General features: G+C 36.0%; 1 protein-coding gene across 1 annotated transcript; it reads left to right on the top strand.

Annotated features, from left to right (window-relative positions):
* Nucleotides 1-13,696: 13,696 nt before the first annotated feature.
* LOC131318177 (transcription factor MYB93-like) lies at nt 13,697-16,217 on the top strand. Its single transcript, XM_058347997.1, has 3 exons — nt 13,697-13,931; nt 14,168-14,297; nt 15,415-16,217. Exons 1-3 carry the CDS (start codon nt 13,799-13,801, stop codon nt 16,139-16,141), a joined length of 990 nt encoding a protein of 329 aa, XP_058203980.1. The 5' UTR covers nt 13,697-13,798; the 3' UTR covers nt 16,142-16,217.
* Nucleotides 16,218-19,398: the final 3,181 nt, after the last annotated feature.

Raw genomic sequence — 19,398 nt, 5'->3', positions numbered from 1 at the left:
GAGAGATGACATCTCTCTGTTTCTCTGTGTGTTTGTGTTATGTTGCTGATTCTTGGAAGTATGCTGTGAATTTGTTTCGTTTCTTTTTGACATGCCCAGATTTGTGAAGATTAAGCTTTCAATCACTATACACTAGAGGTACGTTCTGGCGGGTTCTTTTGAGATATCGTTATAAGGACCCATAAAAGAACTTTATCATGATTATTTAAAATACATTTGAAACCCACAAAGTTTTTTCAGTGCTGATATTGGCATGAAGAGTCACTTGATTTCTACGCATTTGTCAGGGCATAATTTATTTGAGGTCCAGAAACAGAATGTGACCAGTTCGATAAGCATTGCTAAATAACTTTGACAATGTGATAAGGCATTGAGCCTTCTCTTGCACAGACTTTGTTTGCTAAGCTACATCTTTTTGGTGTATTGTCGTCGTCAGAAAGAAGAAAGAAAAGCTGCATCTTTTACGGGATAACTCTGTCGTGCATATCATTATCTTTTGTCATGGGGGAACCTGTCTTCATCCTGGGAGCTGCCAAAAATGGTTCTAAATGTTGGCCAGGCATATCGGCTGTTTTGTCTCAGTTTTTGGTTTTTGATTCCATTAGCTGATTTTGCTACCCAAATCACTGCTGATAGGTTTATTCGATTGCTGTAACCCTCTTTGCCCTCAGTGATTTCTAGATATTCATGACCGCGCCCACCAAATTGCTGGTACACTCGATACTTTCAATACCGCTACAAAGGGATGATATTTGCTAATGTGATGGTACTCACTAATTATTATGAGGATTAGGAGTTTAATTGTGTGTAGACCTAGGTTTATTTGAGTCTGTTGTGCTTGGATCGTCCAGTGTATTGGGTAGAAACGAAGACCTTGTGTGCCTTTGAACCTTTTTCAGCGTCTTTTCCATTTCGGGCTTCACTATGAAGTGAGCTTGTTACTCTCTACAATATGCATCACTATAGAGTATTGGATTCAAGAATAATATAGTAATGGCATTGGCAAGGCCAAAAGGATGTTTGTCTAGCAGCCATTTGTAGTCTGGCCGTGTTACGACCGGCTTGATCTTGATTACAAGTGTGTATAAATTAACTCCCTTTGTGGAGAATTTATCAGTCTTCCCGCTTCCGATTTAGCAGTGATATTTGAGGAGAAGTCTTAACTAGGTTTGGGCCAGTTCTTCAAGGCCCACATCACCTCAGCTTTGTATTGGTTTGGATCCAATTCCTTGGAAAGAAGAAATGGAGTGGTGTGGTTTGTAGGCCCAATTTAGTTTTGGATTTGATTTGGTTTGGTTTGGGCTGTTGTGTTGGATTGGCCTTCATGAACAGGGGTGGAGCTATTTTAATTTTTTTTTCTGTATATACCTGAATTTGAATATTATTGATAATTATTTATGTATAAACTATTTATAATCTTAATAATTTTGGTTTGATTTGATAAAAAACTGATTATTTTTTCTCATTTCTTAATTTTTTTCATAAATAGTAAAAAATAAGCATCTGACAGTTGGAGTAGCCCAAGGAAAAAAACAAAATAATTGGTATACTTTAACTGCATTAGGCTATAATTATTTCAATGTATAAATGTAATGTATCGGAAAGCAAAAATCTTATGATATAATAAGTATATGTTCCGACAAAAAATGTGTCTATAAGCCGGCCCCCCGGGTTCAAAATTCTAGCTCCGCCACTATTCATGAAGGCTTTAAAACGGGGCCCATAAGCCACTGCTTTTGTGTTCCCAATAAGATAATATATTAAGGCTCCGTTCCAAAACCAAGAAAAAACCTTTATTTTTTAAGAATGCAATTTCAAACTCAAAAATTACGGGCTTATTGAAATCTAAAAATATGCAATATGGATTTTATTTGGAAGATCTCGACGAGATCTTTTGAACGATGCAAAAAAAATTGATAAATTATATTTCATTTACTTTATTTTTGAGTTTAAAAATGTGAAATAAGCTGATAATTTTTTAAAAAGTTTTCTGGAACAGGGCCTAACTATCAAACTCATTGTCTTTCATTGTCCTTAGCTGTTAAAACCTGATGTCATTGCCGATAGAAGTTAAGCCAACAAATAAGAAGGTAGTGGTTGGTTCCTAGAGCACAAATGTTTGATACAGGTTATGTTTATGTTTTAGCATGCATACATAATCCCAGTGTGTATCATTTTATAATATATTGCGCGCTGATTGTATATGTACTAAAAGTGATAAACTATTCCTAGTCCTTGATGCTGGTTATAACGGTTGGGAAAGCTGGACATCGGTTTAGTCATACAAAATGAGGAGTCATTGAGAAGGTTTGAACATTGTCTCTTTTTGAAATTTTATTGATGACTATTTGTCCAGGTTTGGTTAGAGAAGAAATCAAGTCCTAGACTAGTCTTCATCACATAACAAAATGATTTTTAGATGCCACCGGTTGATGCCAAGGTTTTGAATGGTCGTATTGGGACATGTACCAGGGTCGCTCATATGGCCAGAGATAAAATCAGAATTTTAACCTATGAATGGTGGGTCTATATAGATGGTCCCTGAATAAACTAAGTACCTGTATGGTAAGCATGTTTTCACAAAGTTGTAGGGGTACAATTGTTACCACTTGTCCCTGTCGCTCTTTCCTTGGATACGGTAATGTGTAGGCCAATATTGCAAAAACATGATTGAAGGCCTGAGATCTCGACAATTATGAATACGTAAGTATTGTATCAGCCGTTTTGAAGCCTTGTATCATCTATCGGCTGTGGGAGTATCTTTTTTTCTTGCCGCTACACTATACGTCTCTGTCAATAGCAGATTCATAGCCAAGTTCATAGCTAATGCTATTACTATTGAACCGTCTTGGAATTTTACAAAATTCATGACTTTGATTTGTGATACCTATTGCTCAATACTCTTGATATTATGATACGTACCTAGTATGGATGACGTCTAAGACTGAGCACAACACCTCACATGCTCTCCAACTAACTATTGCAATGACCATTGGGTAGAACATGCTACTACCCCATATCAGCTGTGCACCCATCTTAGATGCCATCCATACATACTAGGTTCCACCCATCGATCTTAGATGCCATCCATACTAGGTATCGTATCATATTATAGAACGGATGCTGATTTGTTCTCCGATAAACATTCAAAATGAATACCATAAGAGTGTGATTCTTTGCGTTTAACTGCAAGTGAAGACCCCTAGGCTGCTAACTTTGAGTGCTGTAATAAAAAAAGAACCTCTTTTGACATGTTACTGTCAATGAGCTGGTAAAGATTTGATGAAATTAGCATAGATTTTCCCTGTCCCCACATATTTTAATTATTCAGTTGTCAATTAGGGTTGTTGGCCGGGCTATTTGTTGCTGAGAAGGGTGAAGTTGGAATTTTTCTCTACATTATATATGATCACCAATTAAAACTATTCATGTGTACTTGATGTAAATAGAAGTATTTCTTAGTATTTAGTGTCTTTGGTGGGCTCGTTGTTGCTGTGTTTAATAGTGTAATATTGCTCTTAATTTGCAATTGTCTAACAAAGTTCCTAATGATGCCCAGTGCCACTGTCCTTAGTGCAACTGTCAGTGTCACACATAAGGATGCAAATGAATTAAGCAGTTTGTGAATTGTTCAAGGCTTGATTCGGAAAACGTAACCAAATCTGAGCCTCAATCTTAGGCTCATTTAATAAAGGAGCCAAATTTGAACATGATAGTATTCAATTTGATTAGGGTTGCGAACCTGAAGAGAGTGTGTGTATATATGTATCTCATAAGAATTTCATATATAACTATGAATATGTATAAACTTATACGTGTATCTAATGAAAATTTTATAACTTGTACAAACCTTTAAAAGTGCTACTATAAATTTACATTTTTTAAAAATAATTTTATATGCTTTTTAAACTTATTACAAAATAAATATTTAATTTGTATCTCTAAACTTATATAAGAGCATAAATATTTGATGATGATACTTGTTAAGGCTTGCAAACAAGCTCGAGTTCAACTCAAATTTAGGCAAGCTCGGCTTGTCAGATCACTACAAGAAAAATTGCATTGGGTGACAAATGAAAATCGTCGCAAATTGTATGTTTTTCGTCACAAATAATATAGGTGACGAAAAAAAATTTGTCGACTAAAGGTTGTCGAGGATTCCTATCTGGTGACGAAATCTATTTTTCGTCACTTATAGTGCCTTTTGGTGACGAAAAATTTCGTCACGGAAAAATGACTTGGTGACGAAATTTTCTTTGTCACCTATTGTGCTTTTTTGATGACAAAAAATTTCGTCACAAATTATTCCCTTTGGCTCGTCAAAGGTGACCCATTGGTGACGAAATTTTTCGTCACGAAAGACATTCTTATATGTGAAAAAAATCTCACTTTCTTGCTCCTGCGGGGTTTCGAACCCGAGTCTCCTAAGTTTTGCACGCAAGCTTTAACCAACTACACCATACAAACTTTTCAGCATATGTTTGAAATATCTAATATATAACACATACATTGAACATTAAAATATATTTTGAACGGCATTTTGAACTATTAAACATTAAAATTAGCAATTTTAATAAACATGAAAGTCGTAGCTCTTTATGTTATTGTTCAAACCTAATTTAAATTATCTCAATCGGAGTTTTGAGCAAAGAGTTATGCCCGAAATATATGTGGTGACAAAGCGTAATTCGTAAATTTCGTCACCAAAGGATAAATTTTTCGTCACTGAAAACGTAAAAAGAAGACGAAAATATTTTTCGTCGCCAAATTGGTTCATTTGGCGACAAAATATTTTTTCCGTCACCGAATAGTTATATTTGGCGACAAAAAATAATTTCGTCTCCTTTTTTACTCTTTTGGCGACGAAAATTTTATTTCGTCGCCAAATAGGAGCCTTTGGTGACAAAAATATCTTTTTTGTCGCTAAATAGTTATAATTGGTGACAAAATAATTTCGTCAAGGAAGTTATCAAAACAGTGACGAATTTATTTTTTTGTCGCCAAATATACTCATTTAGTGACGAAATTAAATTTTGTCGCTACTTTTTCGTCACTAAACATACTTTTTCTTGTAGTGGATTTTCATTGAGCTCGAGGTTGAGTTAGCTAAGAACTTAATGAACGAAGCTGAACATTCTAAAACTAGGCTTAGTTGTAGCCCTGGCAGGCGACATACTCGTGAGAGAGCGCTAATGTCAATATAGGGAAGAATATCATATTAAGATAATGCCATCCTATATAATATCAAGGTCACTGTAGTAGTCTCTAGGTTCTCTGATTAAGCTAAATATACGTGATTGGGATGGGGATTCCAAATGATTCAGATGGAGAAGTTATTGACAAATCTATTCAAATCCAGCTTTGGTGGAATTTATATAGAAAGGTTTCATCTTAATCACTAAATTCTCTAGTAGATCTTAACCAGCTGAATCAAAAGCAAGTACAGTCTCGGAGTAATACTGAAGAGCACTGAGAAAATAACATTGGCATATAAGAGGTTATTTCAAATAACCGATCGATGTTGATTCATCAACTCTGAGACCTCTCCTATATGGGTATATGCTAAGGCCTCCCTGCACAATCACTTGGGCTAGAGTCTTGGGTCATATATGTGCTTATTTTGGTTTTTTCAGAAGTTGCGCATGAAAGAATTTTCTTAGTTATTGATTCGTAATTATTGGGTTTTCTTCGTTAATAACCTCGCATTATACGTGGCACGAAATTCAGTTTTCTTCCTTGATGACCATATCTACGTACATTTGAAGGAAAAAACTTGAATGAGGTAGTGGAATTGGACATATTTATTTTCTTGCTTCAAATGAAGTTGCTTTTTTTTTTGCCTTCTTAAAAGAGAAACACCAGATGCCTTATAGGTTCCAATGAAATTGCTAGAAGTCCTTGAAGTTGGCTAACACTTGAGAGTTTTATTAAACGAAAATAGAAAAGTGATCATGCCTATATCTAATGAATTTCTCTCAGCTCAAGGGTCGAGGAGGGGATCCCCGGCTACAATAAATTTTCCCTGGGCATGACTCCAGCGACGGGTCTTGTGAGGAGCCAATTAGTACTTCACAGATTTTGATTGCCCCACCAAGGGCTAGTAGGTAACAGCCGGATTGCGTCATGTTTTTGATGTATGGTATATAAGTGAACTCTTTCAGGGTCCTTACGAATGACTAGAGGTGGGCTTTTTGCATGGGAGAGAGGACCAGGTGGTGGAAACTACCAAACTGGAGTATGGTAGGGGTAGAGGGAATTTCCAGTGGAGTGGTGAAATGCGCAGAAATTGGAAAGAAATCTACTAGGTTTCAAACTGGGTATAACCCAAGATTAGCATTCCCTTTGGTTTGCACAACCAAAAAACTATTTGTCGTATAGTATGAAGTCCCGAGTTTAGATTGAATTGGGTAGAAACCCAAAGGAGCAAGCAAATCAGTTGTTTAGCTGACACTAAAAACAATCATTATTTCTAACCATTTAATACTTTCAATGTGACATCAGTTATCCATTTCTTAGAACTAAACCCTCATTTTCTCCTTTATTTTGATGCGAGGAGGTGGTCCATCCGACAAGGAACTTTGGTTGAAGAAGCAATCTCTCTCTCTCTCTCTCTCTCTCTCTCTCTCTCTCTCTCTCTCTCTCTCTCTCTCTCATGTTAAAATATATTCAGTGCACTCTCACAGTCACAATTATACAGTTACGTGAGACCCAAACACTTGGTGGTAGGTTCACACTAAATTAAATGTGTGACCGGAAAAAATAAAACGCTAGGACATTGTGATGTAGTCATAAAATGTGAATGGATGGAACCCCAAGAGGTAAGTTGAATTGGAGCATGATAGGAAGAAAAAAGTTTGCTTTGCAAATTCGCAGGTTTGACTCTCCCCGGCAAAAAAAGCTTTAGGGTCACCGAGGTTGGCCCGTTTGTTGACTTGAGGTCCCGAATTTGGTTGAGATACATATATTGACCTGAACGCTCGATTATCAATAGAAGGTGGAGATCTACTTGTAAAACGTTATGTCATTTCTATATCCGTATAATTATTCTCCATGGCATGACCAGGAGCATTGAATAATTTTCCCTGAAAGTCCCCCCTCCCCCCTCACTCTCCAAGAAACAAATCTCTCAAAGGGGAACTCTTTCACTAGCTTTCGTGAACAAGGTACTCATTTAGGTTTTTTTCTTTTACTTTTAACCTATAAATGAGAAAATATAACTTGTGCCGACAGCAGTATGAGGTAAGTTGGTTGAGAGAGAGAGAGAGAGAGAGAGAGAGAGAGAGAGAGAGAGAGAGGAAATTAAAGTTTTCTCCCGAACCTCGTCGTTGCTAGTTTGACTCTGTGTGGCCATTGATAGGGATACTTTGCTACTAATTCCTATGTGAATTACTTTAATATTTGAGTTTTAGGTTGGAAATATGGCATCTAATCATCAAAAGAATGATAAATTAAGTTTCCTTTCGGACAACTTAATTGGGTCCTATAATTGTGAGCTCTAAATAGAAAAAGGAAACATCTTTTGATAGTTCCTTTTCATGTGTGTTTCGAGACAAATATATTACTCCCTCCGTCCCATATTATTTGGACTTTTTCGATATTTGTGTCAGTTTTCAATCGTTTGTATCTTCCAATATGAATCTCCAACAATATGCAATATGGATCTTGTTTGATAGTTCTCGATTAGATCTATAATACAAAGTTTTCAAAATTATAAAAAATATCATAAATTGAGAGATATAAGAGTTTAAAGAACGGCGCAAATATCAAAAAATACCGAATATTTTGGGACGGAGGGAGTACTTTGTATAGCTACGGACTGCATGCAACTTATAGGGGTTAGGTGATAATGTAAGAAAAATAATCCTCATACCGGTATACGCAGCGAAAATAGGATCGAACTATCCTTTAGATATTGTTGTTCAAGTTTGCATGACTTGAGATGCCTTAATTGATAGATACCATAGGCTACAAATCCATGTTAGGTTAGGGATCCTATATCTCCTTATAACGACCTTCTAGTTTCCTTCTATTAAAAAAACTAATTAATTAAACTAGTTAAACAACTAGTACAATAATGAAAGTGGGAAAGCCAAGAGGTTCTTGAAACCACCACTATATCTATAATGTACGTGGGTACTTCCATTAATTACAATGTGACCAAGTGGACCCTATAAAATATTTCTTACATTCTCCCACTGACCCACGAGACACTTGTATACTGCATTAGGTGATAAATACTTTATATGGCCATACAACTGAAAACGCCTAAAACTTAAAATTTTGAAAACCTTTTACTCCATTAGAAAATATCAAACATGAATCATAGCGGTAGTACCGTAACAAATAGGCGTGTGTCTTCCATGTATTATAATGTCTGACACTTTCCCAACGAGTACCAAATAAGACCGAATAAGATACACTTTATTTATCCCAGCGGATAAACTTTATACATACTTCTAACCTTATGTGCACATGTACGTTTTTAATTTTCTAAGATCACTTATAGTGTGACAAAACCTGAATCAAGCAAGAAATGAGAGAAAACATTATAAAATGAGCTAACATGTCATATTTTCACAACATGGCATACACTGTTTTGCCAGCAAAAATTAGCTCAATACTTTATGCTCAATGGTCACGAAAAGTGTGTTTTGAACTCTCTCTCACCCCATAATGGGCTACTTTATGTCGATATACTCTATTCGGCTTTTTACTCTATCTTAGAGAAGAAAATTGTAGCCGTAGTGAGCTCAGTAATGGTCTCACCATAACATCGATAACTTGAGATTCTTATTACATGCTATCTAGTTTTACGCATAGCTCCCACTAATTTCTGCATTCATAGTAGGATTTAAACTCATGTCTAGACCATGACAGGATCTAAACTCAATAGCAATCAGTTTTACATCATTATGGACCAATGTGACCAAGTGGGCCCTTTAAAATATTTCTTACATTTATACCATCGACAATCGGTGACAGAGTCCCGAATTTCAAATCGGAGGTGACACTCAAAATACGTACATATAAACCTTATCAAAATAAGTACATGTGTTATGTAGAATAATATTTTTTTTATCAGACCCTGGGGTGGCACGCGTGCCACTCTCCCCACTTATTGGCTCAGGCTTGTGACAATGCCATTTGTGAATTTCCTATTAATGTTTAATTTAGAGAACGTTCAAAATAGATTTTTGATTTAGTAATCCAATTTAAAATGATGTGGCAATGGCCGTAGCAGGATTCCCTTAAAGAATCTCAAAAGTTTAAGATATTTGGTGGGGCGATTCTAACATTATATTAATTTCGTCATCCTTTTATGCACCCAACTAATACGAATTATATTTTTTAACACCCCTTTCATGTACAATCATGTTTGAGGTGTCACATCCAACCTTATTTGAAATTTATCATAACGCAATTTTTTTGTTTGGTCTGTTATGGTGGAAGGTATTATATTTCAATGAGAAATGGAATGAGCCCCGCTCTGATAAATTGCTATGCTCTTAAGAAAATGAAAAATGACCCTTTCGCCACAAATGATTGGGATATTGCAGTAACATATACATAATCGTTTCTTGCTATTGTGCCTGAATTTTATAATTGCGTCTTCAATTAACCTTTCCAACATTGTGTGAAAATCAAAATCAGGTCATTATTCTTAGGTAATACTCTTACTAGGAGTACTCTCTCTCTCTCTCTCTCTCTCTCTCTCTCTCTCTCTCAAGGACAAAGCGTTAGAGGACAAAAAGGCATTGACGAACGCCATTGATGTGTTGATGCGTTCTCTGGGGTGAAACAAAGAGAAATTATTCTGTACTCGCGTATGACCTAACCATTTACGGTTCAAAAGTGCTATGTATAAAAAAATGTTATTCGGAAATAACCTGGAATACACTATTTATGATCGGATAACATTTCTTTGTACGTAGCATGCTCCTTTACGGTCATTGATCATTAATTTGAAGCACAGTTTGTGGGACCTAGTAATCCTATAGGGCGGAGCGCCCTATAAGAATTGTAGTGCAGCGCACAGCCGTCGATCTCATCAATCAATGGTCCAGATTAAAAATTAATTTTGACCGGCAAAAATTATTTCTTACTAGTAAAAATTAAAAACCATATCTCAACCATTCATTACCGAAATTGACGGTCCGTCTGCGCCCTACAAGGTGTTGCACTACAGGATTTCCCAATCCCAGTGTGAGACCCTAGCCTGGCTATATATTGTGCCAGCTACGAGACCGGGCTCCGTTAGACAGTCCTAATAGACATTCGGATGGATTGTCACAAGTCTCGACCATATCGCTTGGCGAATAAAAAGTTCAGCATATATAAAATAATCATACCTTTTATTTTATACAAAACCTTTTAAAGCCATCAGAGCACTATAGCCCTTTGAAATTTTGCAGTTAAGTGTGCTTGTTCTGTGCAATGCAAAGAGATGAGTGGAGTACTCAGAAGTCAAAAGCTTTAGGTGGCCAAAGCAGACAATAGAGTATAAGATGGGAGGGTTATGCGTATCATCAAATGCATAAACCTCACACAAATGTGTGGTCACTTTTGGCGTTAGAGATGCTCCAAGAGCACTAAATAAACCTTTAAATGAAATGAAATATTTAAATATTTATTCTCTGTTTTTGGTGCATAACCTAACCTTCCAATTATCAAAGTGACTCTAATTAGGTGTGCATCGCTATTTGTGCGAGATTCATGTACTTCGGCGGATCCCACTAAACCTATGATCAGCGTAAAAGGTTAGTCATTTTTTTTTTATCAGCAAAAAAAAGTTTTATTCAGAAATCTTGACAAATGGTACATCAAGATAGGAGAGGAGAAGGAGAATCCAACCAAAGGTTAGATAAAAAAATAAAATAAAATAAAATGTTGGGGCAAAGCCCAAACACACCCAAATGGGCCAGGCCAGGCCCCAAAAAATAAAATCCTAAAAGCATATAGGCCTGACCCACACCTCGAATGGCTCAGCCCAAAAAATTGGGCCACACCTAGCTTAGAACCAAAACTAGCCCTGACAAAGTGCAACATCCACCGCCGCCACAACAATACAACAGCCACCGTCATCAAGCTGCCACCACCCAAGCTCTTACCTTTCCATAGCTATATCAAGAACCAAAATACCAATGTCTAGATCCCTTGATACCAATTTCCATTCTCTGTCTTTTGGCCGCTAAAACCAAACTTCAAAGTTTGAAAGCTCCAAGTCACCCAAAATATGCGGGGAAAGTTTGACCTAACTTATTTATTTTGACTTATTTTTGTTATTCATAATTTTTTTTAGTTTTGATTTAAATTTTTTTAGATTGTTTATTCGTCTTGAGATATAACTCAGAAAAATGAAAAATATGCATTAAAGTCCACAAAAGCAAAATAATTTTATTGTTTTTTTTTAGTAAACCTTTTAACTATTTTTGCCATATTTTTTTTTTTACTTTTTAATAGGGGAAAACAAACTAAAAAGAAAAAACTAAACCATTAAAAATCAATGAACCAGAATAATAAGGGCGTGTTCCACTAATTCAAATTAGTACTTGTTTTTTTTTTAAATTAAAGATGTATTTTGAGAAAATGACATGTCTTGTAAATAAAAAATTAAGTACTTAAAAAATAAAAATCTTAGTAGAACGGGATATAAGTTCTGCCAAATTCAGGCCAATTAATTGTTGTTTGAAGGAAAAAGAACAGGGATATATATATGGGGTTTGAAAGGTGATGGAAATTATGAAAGGCGTTTGCTGCACCAACCTCACCGATCGATCTAACAAGCTCTAGATCCCCTCAATGGTCAAACGGGGGTCAACATCACATCGCTCATGGCTTCCTGTCCGTACGTCTCAATCACAATATCTATTAGCGTACGCAAAATCCTTTGATTACTCTGTGATGAAAACAATGTTTTTCTTCGATACCTATCGGTGGTGGTTTATATGATCTCCAATCTCATTTCTTTTCTTTTTCCCCTTTGTCACGTACCATCCCTTCATTTTGGTTCGAACATGGTTTATTGGGAGAGAGAGAGAGAGAGAGAGAGAGAGAGAATGGGATGGTCATTTCTCATGCATAAAGAGAGAGAGAGAGAATGGGATGGTCATTTCTCATGCATAAGTATCTTTTGCAGTGTATAAGCTTTGAACGGCAATGTCGAACTGTTTTTTCACAATTTCTCCTAAAACAAATTATTATTAGGGCAGACTTTAATTAAGTTTTTTGTGACATTCGATATTACACTCGCAAGTCTGTTTTTAGAGCGGTTGCAGAGAGTAACATTGTGTAACCAAATTCATGGAGGCTTTCTAGACCCAACCTCCCTTACGATGACGCTCCCATGCACGACTCAAACCCATGACTTTCTAGCTGTGATTCCACTTGTTGAACTACTTTTCCACTATCTTTCTTAAAATCAATTGGTGTTAGAGAATGCTTCAATTAAATCTTTATGGCTTTTGATATCGCACTTATAAGTCTATTTTTAGAGCGGTCGCAAGAAGTGATATTATGAAACCAAATTTATGCGGGCATTCCGGGCCCTACAAACAAAAATGTTTCGATACCCTAAGTGTTGGCCTAGTGATCAAGGCTTGACTGAGATTCACAATGCATACTCCACGATGACAAACCAGCAAAAGGCTACACGATGATATATAGAACTCAAAAAGTGGCTACACGTGACACATCTCAAACACAGCTGCACGTGACGGGAATGTTAAGAAAATAGAGTCTCACATTACTTAGGAGTATAATTAGTGATCACTTAATAACATTTGGAACATTTTCACTTATTGACAATTGATTTTGAGATAGGTGTAAAGTTTAAAATGTGGAATTTTATTTCTTTAACATTCCTCCTCACGTGCAGCCGCGTTTGAGGTCGGTCACGTGTGACCACTTTTTGGATCCTATCATCGTGCAGCCTTTTTGCTGATCTGTTATCGTGGGGTGTGGATTGTGAATTTTTAAAATAAACTAAAAATTATAATTTCAAATCAACCATTTCTTTAGATAAAATAATTAAAATCAAACATTTCCACTACCTTCGATGGCACAACTCCATATATCACATAAAATTTTCTTTGTACACTTCTAAACTATACTTTGAGGGTACGTATGAATATGCTCCATCCGTCCTAATTTAAGTGTTCATATGGGATGTTCCAAAATAAAAGTCCACTTTTTAAAAATAACCATCAAAGTATGCCAAACTTTCAATTTTACCCCTAAAAAGCAACATTTTCTTCCTAATTGATTTGACAACTTTTTAAATTCGTTTCATTTGTAGATTGAAAATATCTTTCAATTTATAATATTTTTTATGATTTTGAAAACTTTGAATAATAAAACTAATTGAGATCTATCAAACAAAATTCATATTACATGTTTTTGAGATCTATATTAAAAGATATAAGCGATTTCAATGCATATAATCAACTTCACAATTTTTAAGGTTAATTTTGAAAGTTTAGAGCAAAATTTTTGAATTCTTAAATAGCAAGATTTTCCGTACACTTAAATTGGGATGGAGAGAGTACATATCAAGTGATATAGAGGGATAGATCAGTCATTTCAATATGAAAAAAAGGGTATTTATTGGTCTACATGGGAGGCACCACACGTCAGCAACCATTATTTTATGTAAAATGGAGTATATATACAATAAGAGGACAGAGAGGAAAATGCGTGAGTGTACATATATAGTAAAAGCCTTGAGACTTTGGTAGTGCTGGTGGAGGTAGCCAAACCAACGGGAAGAGAGAGAGAGAGAGAGAGAGAGAGAGAGAGAGAAATGGGAAGGTCTCCTTGTTGTGATGAGAGTGGACTCAAGAAAGGCCCCTGGACTCCAGAAGAAGACCAGAAACTTGTCAAATACATCCAGAAAAATGGCCATGGCAGCTGGAGAGCCCTCCCTAAACTAGCAGGTCTCTCTCTCTCTCTCTCTCTCTCTCTCTCTCTCTGTAAAGGCCTCTTCACCTATTGCCCATTGTTTCTCAAATGACAAGAAAGTCTGATATCTCTCTCTCCTTTCTAGAGACTTGTCTCACATCGCTCCATATATTATAGAGAGGCCTCTACTAATGATAATTGGTTTTCGGGTAAATGATTCAGAAAGTATTAATCTCTCTTTGTATATGCTTATCGTTGATTCATTTGGCAGGCCTTAATAGATGCGGGAAGAGTTGCAGGTTGAGGTGGACAAATTATCTGAGGCCTGATATAAAGAGAGGGAAGTTTTCACAAGAGGAAGAGCAAAAAATTCTCAATCTCCACTCCATCCTCGGCAACAAGTAATGATCTAGATTTTCTTCTTCTTCTTTTTCTTAAAATCCTCGATAACTTTACAGAAACCAACCATCAAAAATTAACAAGTTTATGGATTTACTTTAGCAAAAAAAAGAAGTATATGGATTTAAATTATTTTGCTTTTTCTTAAAATCCTCGATAACTTTACAGAAACCAACCATCAAAAATTAACAAGTTTATGGATTTACTTTAGCAAAAAAAAGAAGTATATGGATTTAAATTATTTTGTGAGACGTGGCATATATCACTTCTAAAATTTTGATCCATTCATTCACTTTTCGGTCTTGTTATTGTCAGCCCACTGAGCTGACGATAAATACACTAGAAAACGAAAAAAACACGTATTTCTGTGTACTTTTTATACCCTTTAATACACACTCACTATTTTCAGCCCATTGGGCTGATTTTAGAATTTTCCTTCACTTTTTATGGCCCGTGCCATCTCTAGCAACAAAAAGGAAAACATCTTTTCATTTTTTTGACAGATTTTTTTTTAAAAAAAATGAGATTTTTATTTGACACACACACATGTTACGAGATTTTTGAACTTTTGAGGAATACCCATTGGTCCTTTATTTTTGTTTTATTTATTTTTTTTATCAGCAAAATTTTTTATTAATCACCAAATTCAAAAATTACAGCGATTGAAAGGACAAGGGTACAAGAAAATTAAAATTACTTAATCTCCATAGGTACCCGAGACCCAAGCGCTAGTCAAAGACTAACAAAACCTTAAAACACCCCCAAACCCAAGCGCTGGTCCTTTATTTTGATGTGACAAAATCCAAACTTTGCCAAATATTAGGTACAATTTTTTGTTTGTGGTTTTTTCTTTTTTAATCATATATCACACCATTTTTTACGTTGAATAACTACCCGAGACCCAAGCGCTAGTCAAAGACTAACAAAACCTTAAAACACCCCCAAACCCAAGCGCTGGTCCTTTATTTTGATGTGACAAAATCCAAACTTTGCCAAATATAAGGTACAATTTTTTGTTTGTGGTTTTTTCTTTTTTAATCATATATCACACCATTTTTTACGTTGAATAACTACTCACTTTTACTTTTTTCCCATCTTTTCTTTTTTTTAAATAAAAAGGTGGTCTGCAATTGCCACCCACCTTTCCGGAAGAACAGACAATGAGATCAAGAACTTCTGGAACACTCACCTAAAGAAGAAGCTGATTCAGATGGGTATCGATCCGATGACTCACCGCCCGCGAACCGACATCTTCTCGAGCCTCCCTCACCTCATAGCTCTGGCTAACCTCAAAGAGCTGATTGAAACCCACACGTGGGAAGAACAAGCAATGAGGTTGCAGACAGAAGCTGCTCAAATGGCCAAACTTCAATACCTCCAATACCTCCTTCAACCTCAACCACCAAATTCCATGGCACCAAACAATCTCCCAAACAACAACAACATTGATCAAATCACTTATGATAACCTCTTGAATTCTCTCTCTTCAATGAAAGATGGCCAGATTCTGAGCACATCCCAGTTTGGAAATCTTGATCATGAATCAATCCCTTTTGATCATATGCCTGATTTACAAGTTCCTTGCCAGTACCAAACACCTATGATGAACAAGGACATGTTTGGTGAGAACTCTTCACCTACTTCTGTATGGAATATTCCTTCAACCGCTTCTCCATCTCCTCCTCCGCAACAGCAGTCGGGGGCCGCGGTTCCTCCGTTCACGGAGACTTCCAGTAACAATTACATGGGGGATGCTTGTAGAACTTCAAGCTATGAAGGTGGGACCTCTTCATTTTGGCCTGAAGTTCTTCTTGAGGATCACCCCTTGTTTCATGAGATTGCTTAGAGTTTAGATATTGTTTTTTTTTTTTTTTGATAAGCAAGTTTAGATATTGTTTGTGTTAAAGGTTTGGATTTGCTCTCTCTCTCTCTCTCTCTCTCTCTCTCTCTCTCTCTCTCTGTTTTTTTGCTTGTATACATACTCTTATGATCATGACATAATCCATCTACGTAATAGTTGCACAACGGACGAGTTTTATTTTTTTGAGATTGTATCCATCTTATGTACAAAAGAATATGTAAGCCATGTTTCTGACCTGTTCTTCATAAGTTCGTATATATATATATATATCCTCTCTCTGGTTTTTTTTTTTTTTCAATGAAAATTTCGTAATCTTATTTTTTCATTTTCGCATCGAGGCTATTCTTATTTTTTTTAAGTGTTGTCCATGGAGTAATTGTGGATATTCATACACTGAGATGCTGCATAAGTGATTGCCTGTCAAAGGAAGTTAAAAAAATCAACAGGAGAAATCTAATAATTAGTTCGAGTTGTGTTCAAGTAATTAATCTGGGACACACTGTATTGCCTATCACGTTTTTTTTTTTTTTTTTTTCACTTCCAGATAAGATGTCATGGTCTTGCCATCCGTTTAGTTCACTTCGGGTTCAGGGTGGCATATGATTTGTCAAGTGGCTCAAGTTCCCCAGCTTTGTTGAGATGCTTTCTTCTGGTTGTGATGCTTTTTTTTTCAAGAGCCAAAAAAATAAAAGAAAATGAATTTTGTTAATCTTTAAAAACAAATAACCAAGATTAGAAGGATTCAAAAGCAAGAAATCTCAACGAGCAAGAGCATACCAACAAAGGCATCCCCTCACACTAATGATCATAAGCCGCAAGGACTTGAAGAGGGAAAAAAAACTACCCGAGATTGATAAGAAGCTAACCAATTAGACCACCCCACCCATCAAAGAACGAGATTGTGATGCTGCTATGCATGTGGTCCATTTAATCTTTGTATTCTCGATTTCGGAGGTTAATAAAATCATTTCTTTATTTAAAAAAAAAAAGGAAGAAGATGATGGTCTTGAATCACAGGAGGCAAAAATCCTTTAATACCTTGTGGATACTTCAAGACATAGAACCGGTAATTATCTGGGACATATGGGACGAGATACATTTTGTATCCACGGATTAATGAAGGCAAAGCCCGTGGATTAATGAAGGCAAAGCCGCAGAGCCAGCTGCGAGCTAAAGATTGTATTGTGACCGCTTTAGGCTTGTAAAAAATTTTGAACTGTAAGGACTCCTTATACTTGTCTATGCATTATTCTAGTCCAACCAAACTTATCCAAAAAAAAATTATAGTTCAACCAAAAAGGCTCCATTTTTAGTTTTCGTTTTAAGCCTCGAAAAAATAAGGACCGGCTCTGCAAATCCGACACCCTCATCAGAAAAATGAAAGAAAGAAACATTGCCTGCACACAATTTATTTTTTAATTTATTCCTCTGCTTTAATCTGATTAGTTTGTAGACTACTCAAATAGAGAGGAAGGAACATAAATTTCCAATCATGACGTGACTTTTCATTGTCTAGATTTTAAAAAGAGACGGAGAAATTTTTGGGTGCTTATCGGGTACCACACGGCGATATCTGCCAGCGATCCCATTTGTCCGAACGTGTTTTGGAGGGCTCAAATTTATTCTCTCTCTCCTCTCACCCTACCATTTTCTCTCCTCTTTTCCTTCTCTAAAATCTGGATCAACCGTCCAAACGTATTTTGAATAGCTGGGATTGTCAACGGGTACCACGTATGTTGTACTTGCCCAGCACCCAAAAACTTCTCGACACGACAGTCCAACAACATGAAAACAAGAACATTTCGATCCCAATATCCTCAGAAAATCTAGTGAAAGTTATAGGGACAAAAATTTAGGACATAGAAAAGCTTCCTTATGTTCGCATGGGTTTTCTTAATTTCTTCTCTCTACCTTTATGCTTCATGTTTCATGTGTTTTATTTTTCTACTATTTGTTGCGTATCGAAAATTATTTCTCAATGATTCCTCTACCCTTATGTTTCTTGTGTTCTATTTTTCTGCTATTTGTCGCTTATCGCAATTTATTTCTTAATCATTTGTTCACTGTCGTATATATTCATCACCATTATGCCTTTTTAGCCAAGAAAAAAATATGTAGGGTTCGGATACCGGTTATCAAGCTTTTCACGAGGGAGAGAGAGAGGAAGAGGGGAGAGAGAGGGAGATAGGGTATTTTTTTTGGTCAATATTACATACATCAACAGAAGTTAATGGGGAGTTAATAGGTAAGTCCATAGTGGTTAGAGGTAGAGACAATGTATGTTGGGGCATATGTTTCGGATTTTATTTTGAAATATATATATTTTAATATTAGTTATTTTTTATTTGTTAAGAATACCTAGATATTGTATTTTATATAGAGTATTGTTTAGACATTTAAATACTTTAAGCATGCATTCGTTTTGGGTTCCAAAACTCAATTTCTCTCTATGCATACAATCTCTCATAAATTTTTCTTCCATTATTAATCTCATTTTTCTTTCTGTCCCTTTCCACTCATTATCTAAAAAACCTCCCTCCAAACTTAAACCAAACAAATTATTAGATTTCCGAAGCTTGAAATTTCAATATCTTGTTGCTCATAGTTCGTCCCCCACATTTACAACATCCTGGTTCCGTTCCTGGTCAGAGGTTATTCATAACCTTGAATTATAAACACCCATACAGGATGAGGCTCAACATCCTGGTTCCGTCTCTGGTCAGAGATTATTCATAACCCTAAATTCTAAACGCCCATGCACGATGAGGCTCGAACCCTAATCTCTCACATAAGGAGGACCACAAGATGCCAACTGTGCCAACTGGAGTGGAGCCCATGAGAGAGAGAGAGAGAGAGAGAGAGAGAGTGAGTACTTGACTAGAGGAAAAAGTGACGTGAAAGAATTCTCAATAATAAGGGGGGGACCCAAGTAGCTAGGAAAAATGAAGTTTTGAGAATTGAAATTCGAAAAATGAAGTTTTCTAATGTAGAAGCCAAGTCCAAGTGAGAGTTTTTCATAGTAGTGAGAAATTCGTGCTAGCTAAGGAAAAAAACAAAACTAATAATGCAAGGCTTACTTCATTCACTCCTTAAATGATGTAGGATTTGTTGAGATTTTAGAGAAATTATATGAAAAGAAAACGAAGACGAAAACGAAACTAGTTGTGCTTTTTTGGGGAAATTTTATTATTCTTTAAAAATGAGTACAAAGATTAAACGGACCAAGGGCATAATAGCATACG

This window comes from Rhododendron vialii, chromosome 1a (genome assembly GCF_030253575.1).
Source record: "Rhododendron vialii isolate Sample 1 chromosome 1a, ASM3025357v1".
In the NCBI taxonomy this organism is placed as follows: Eukaryota; Viridiplantae; Streptophyta; class Magnoliopsida; order Ericales; family Ericaceae; genus Rhododendron; species Rhododendron vialii.
This window is presented reverse-complemented; position numbering and strand designations above follow the sequence as displayed.

Bases quoted from the DNA above. Each gene is read 5' to 3' on its own strand.
- LOC131318177 (XM_058347997.1), top strand. From the start codon at position 13,799: ATGGGAAGGTCTCCTTGTTGTGATGAGAGTGGACTCAAGAAAGGCCCC. The intron at 13,932-14,167 runs GTCTCTCTCTCT...TTCATTTGGCAG, and splicing joins AGCCCTCCCTAAACTAGCAG to GCCTTAATAGATGCGGGAAG. The intron at 14,298-15,414 runs GTAATGATCTAG...TTAAATAAAAAG, and splicing joins CACTCCATCCTCGGCAACAA to GTGGTCTGCAATTGCCACCC.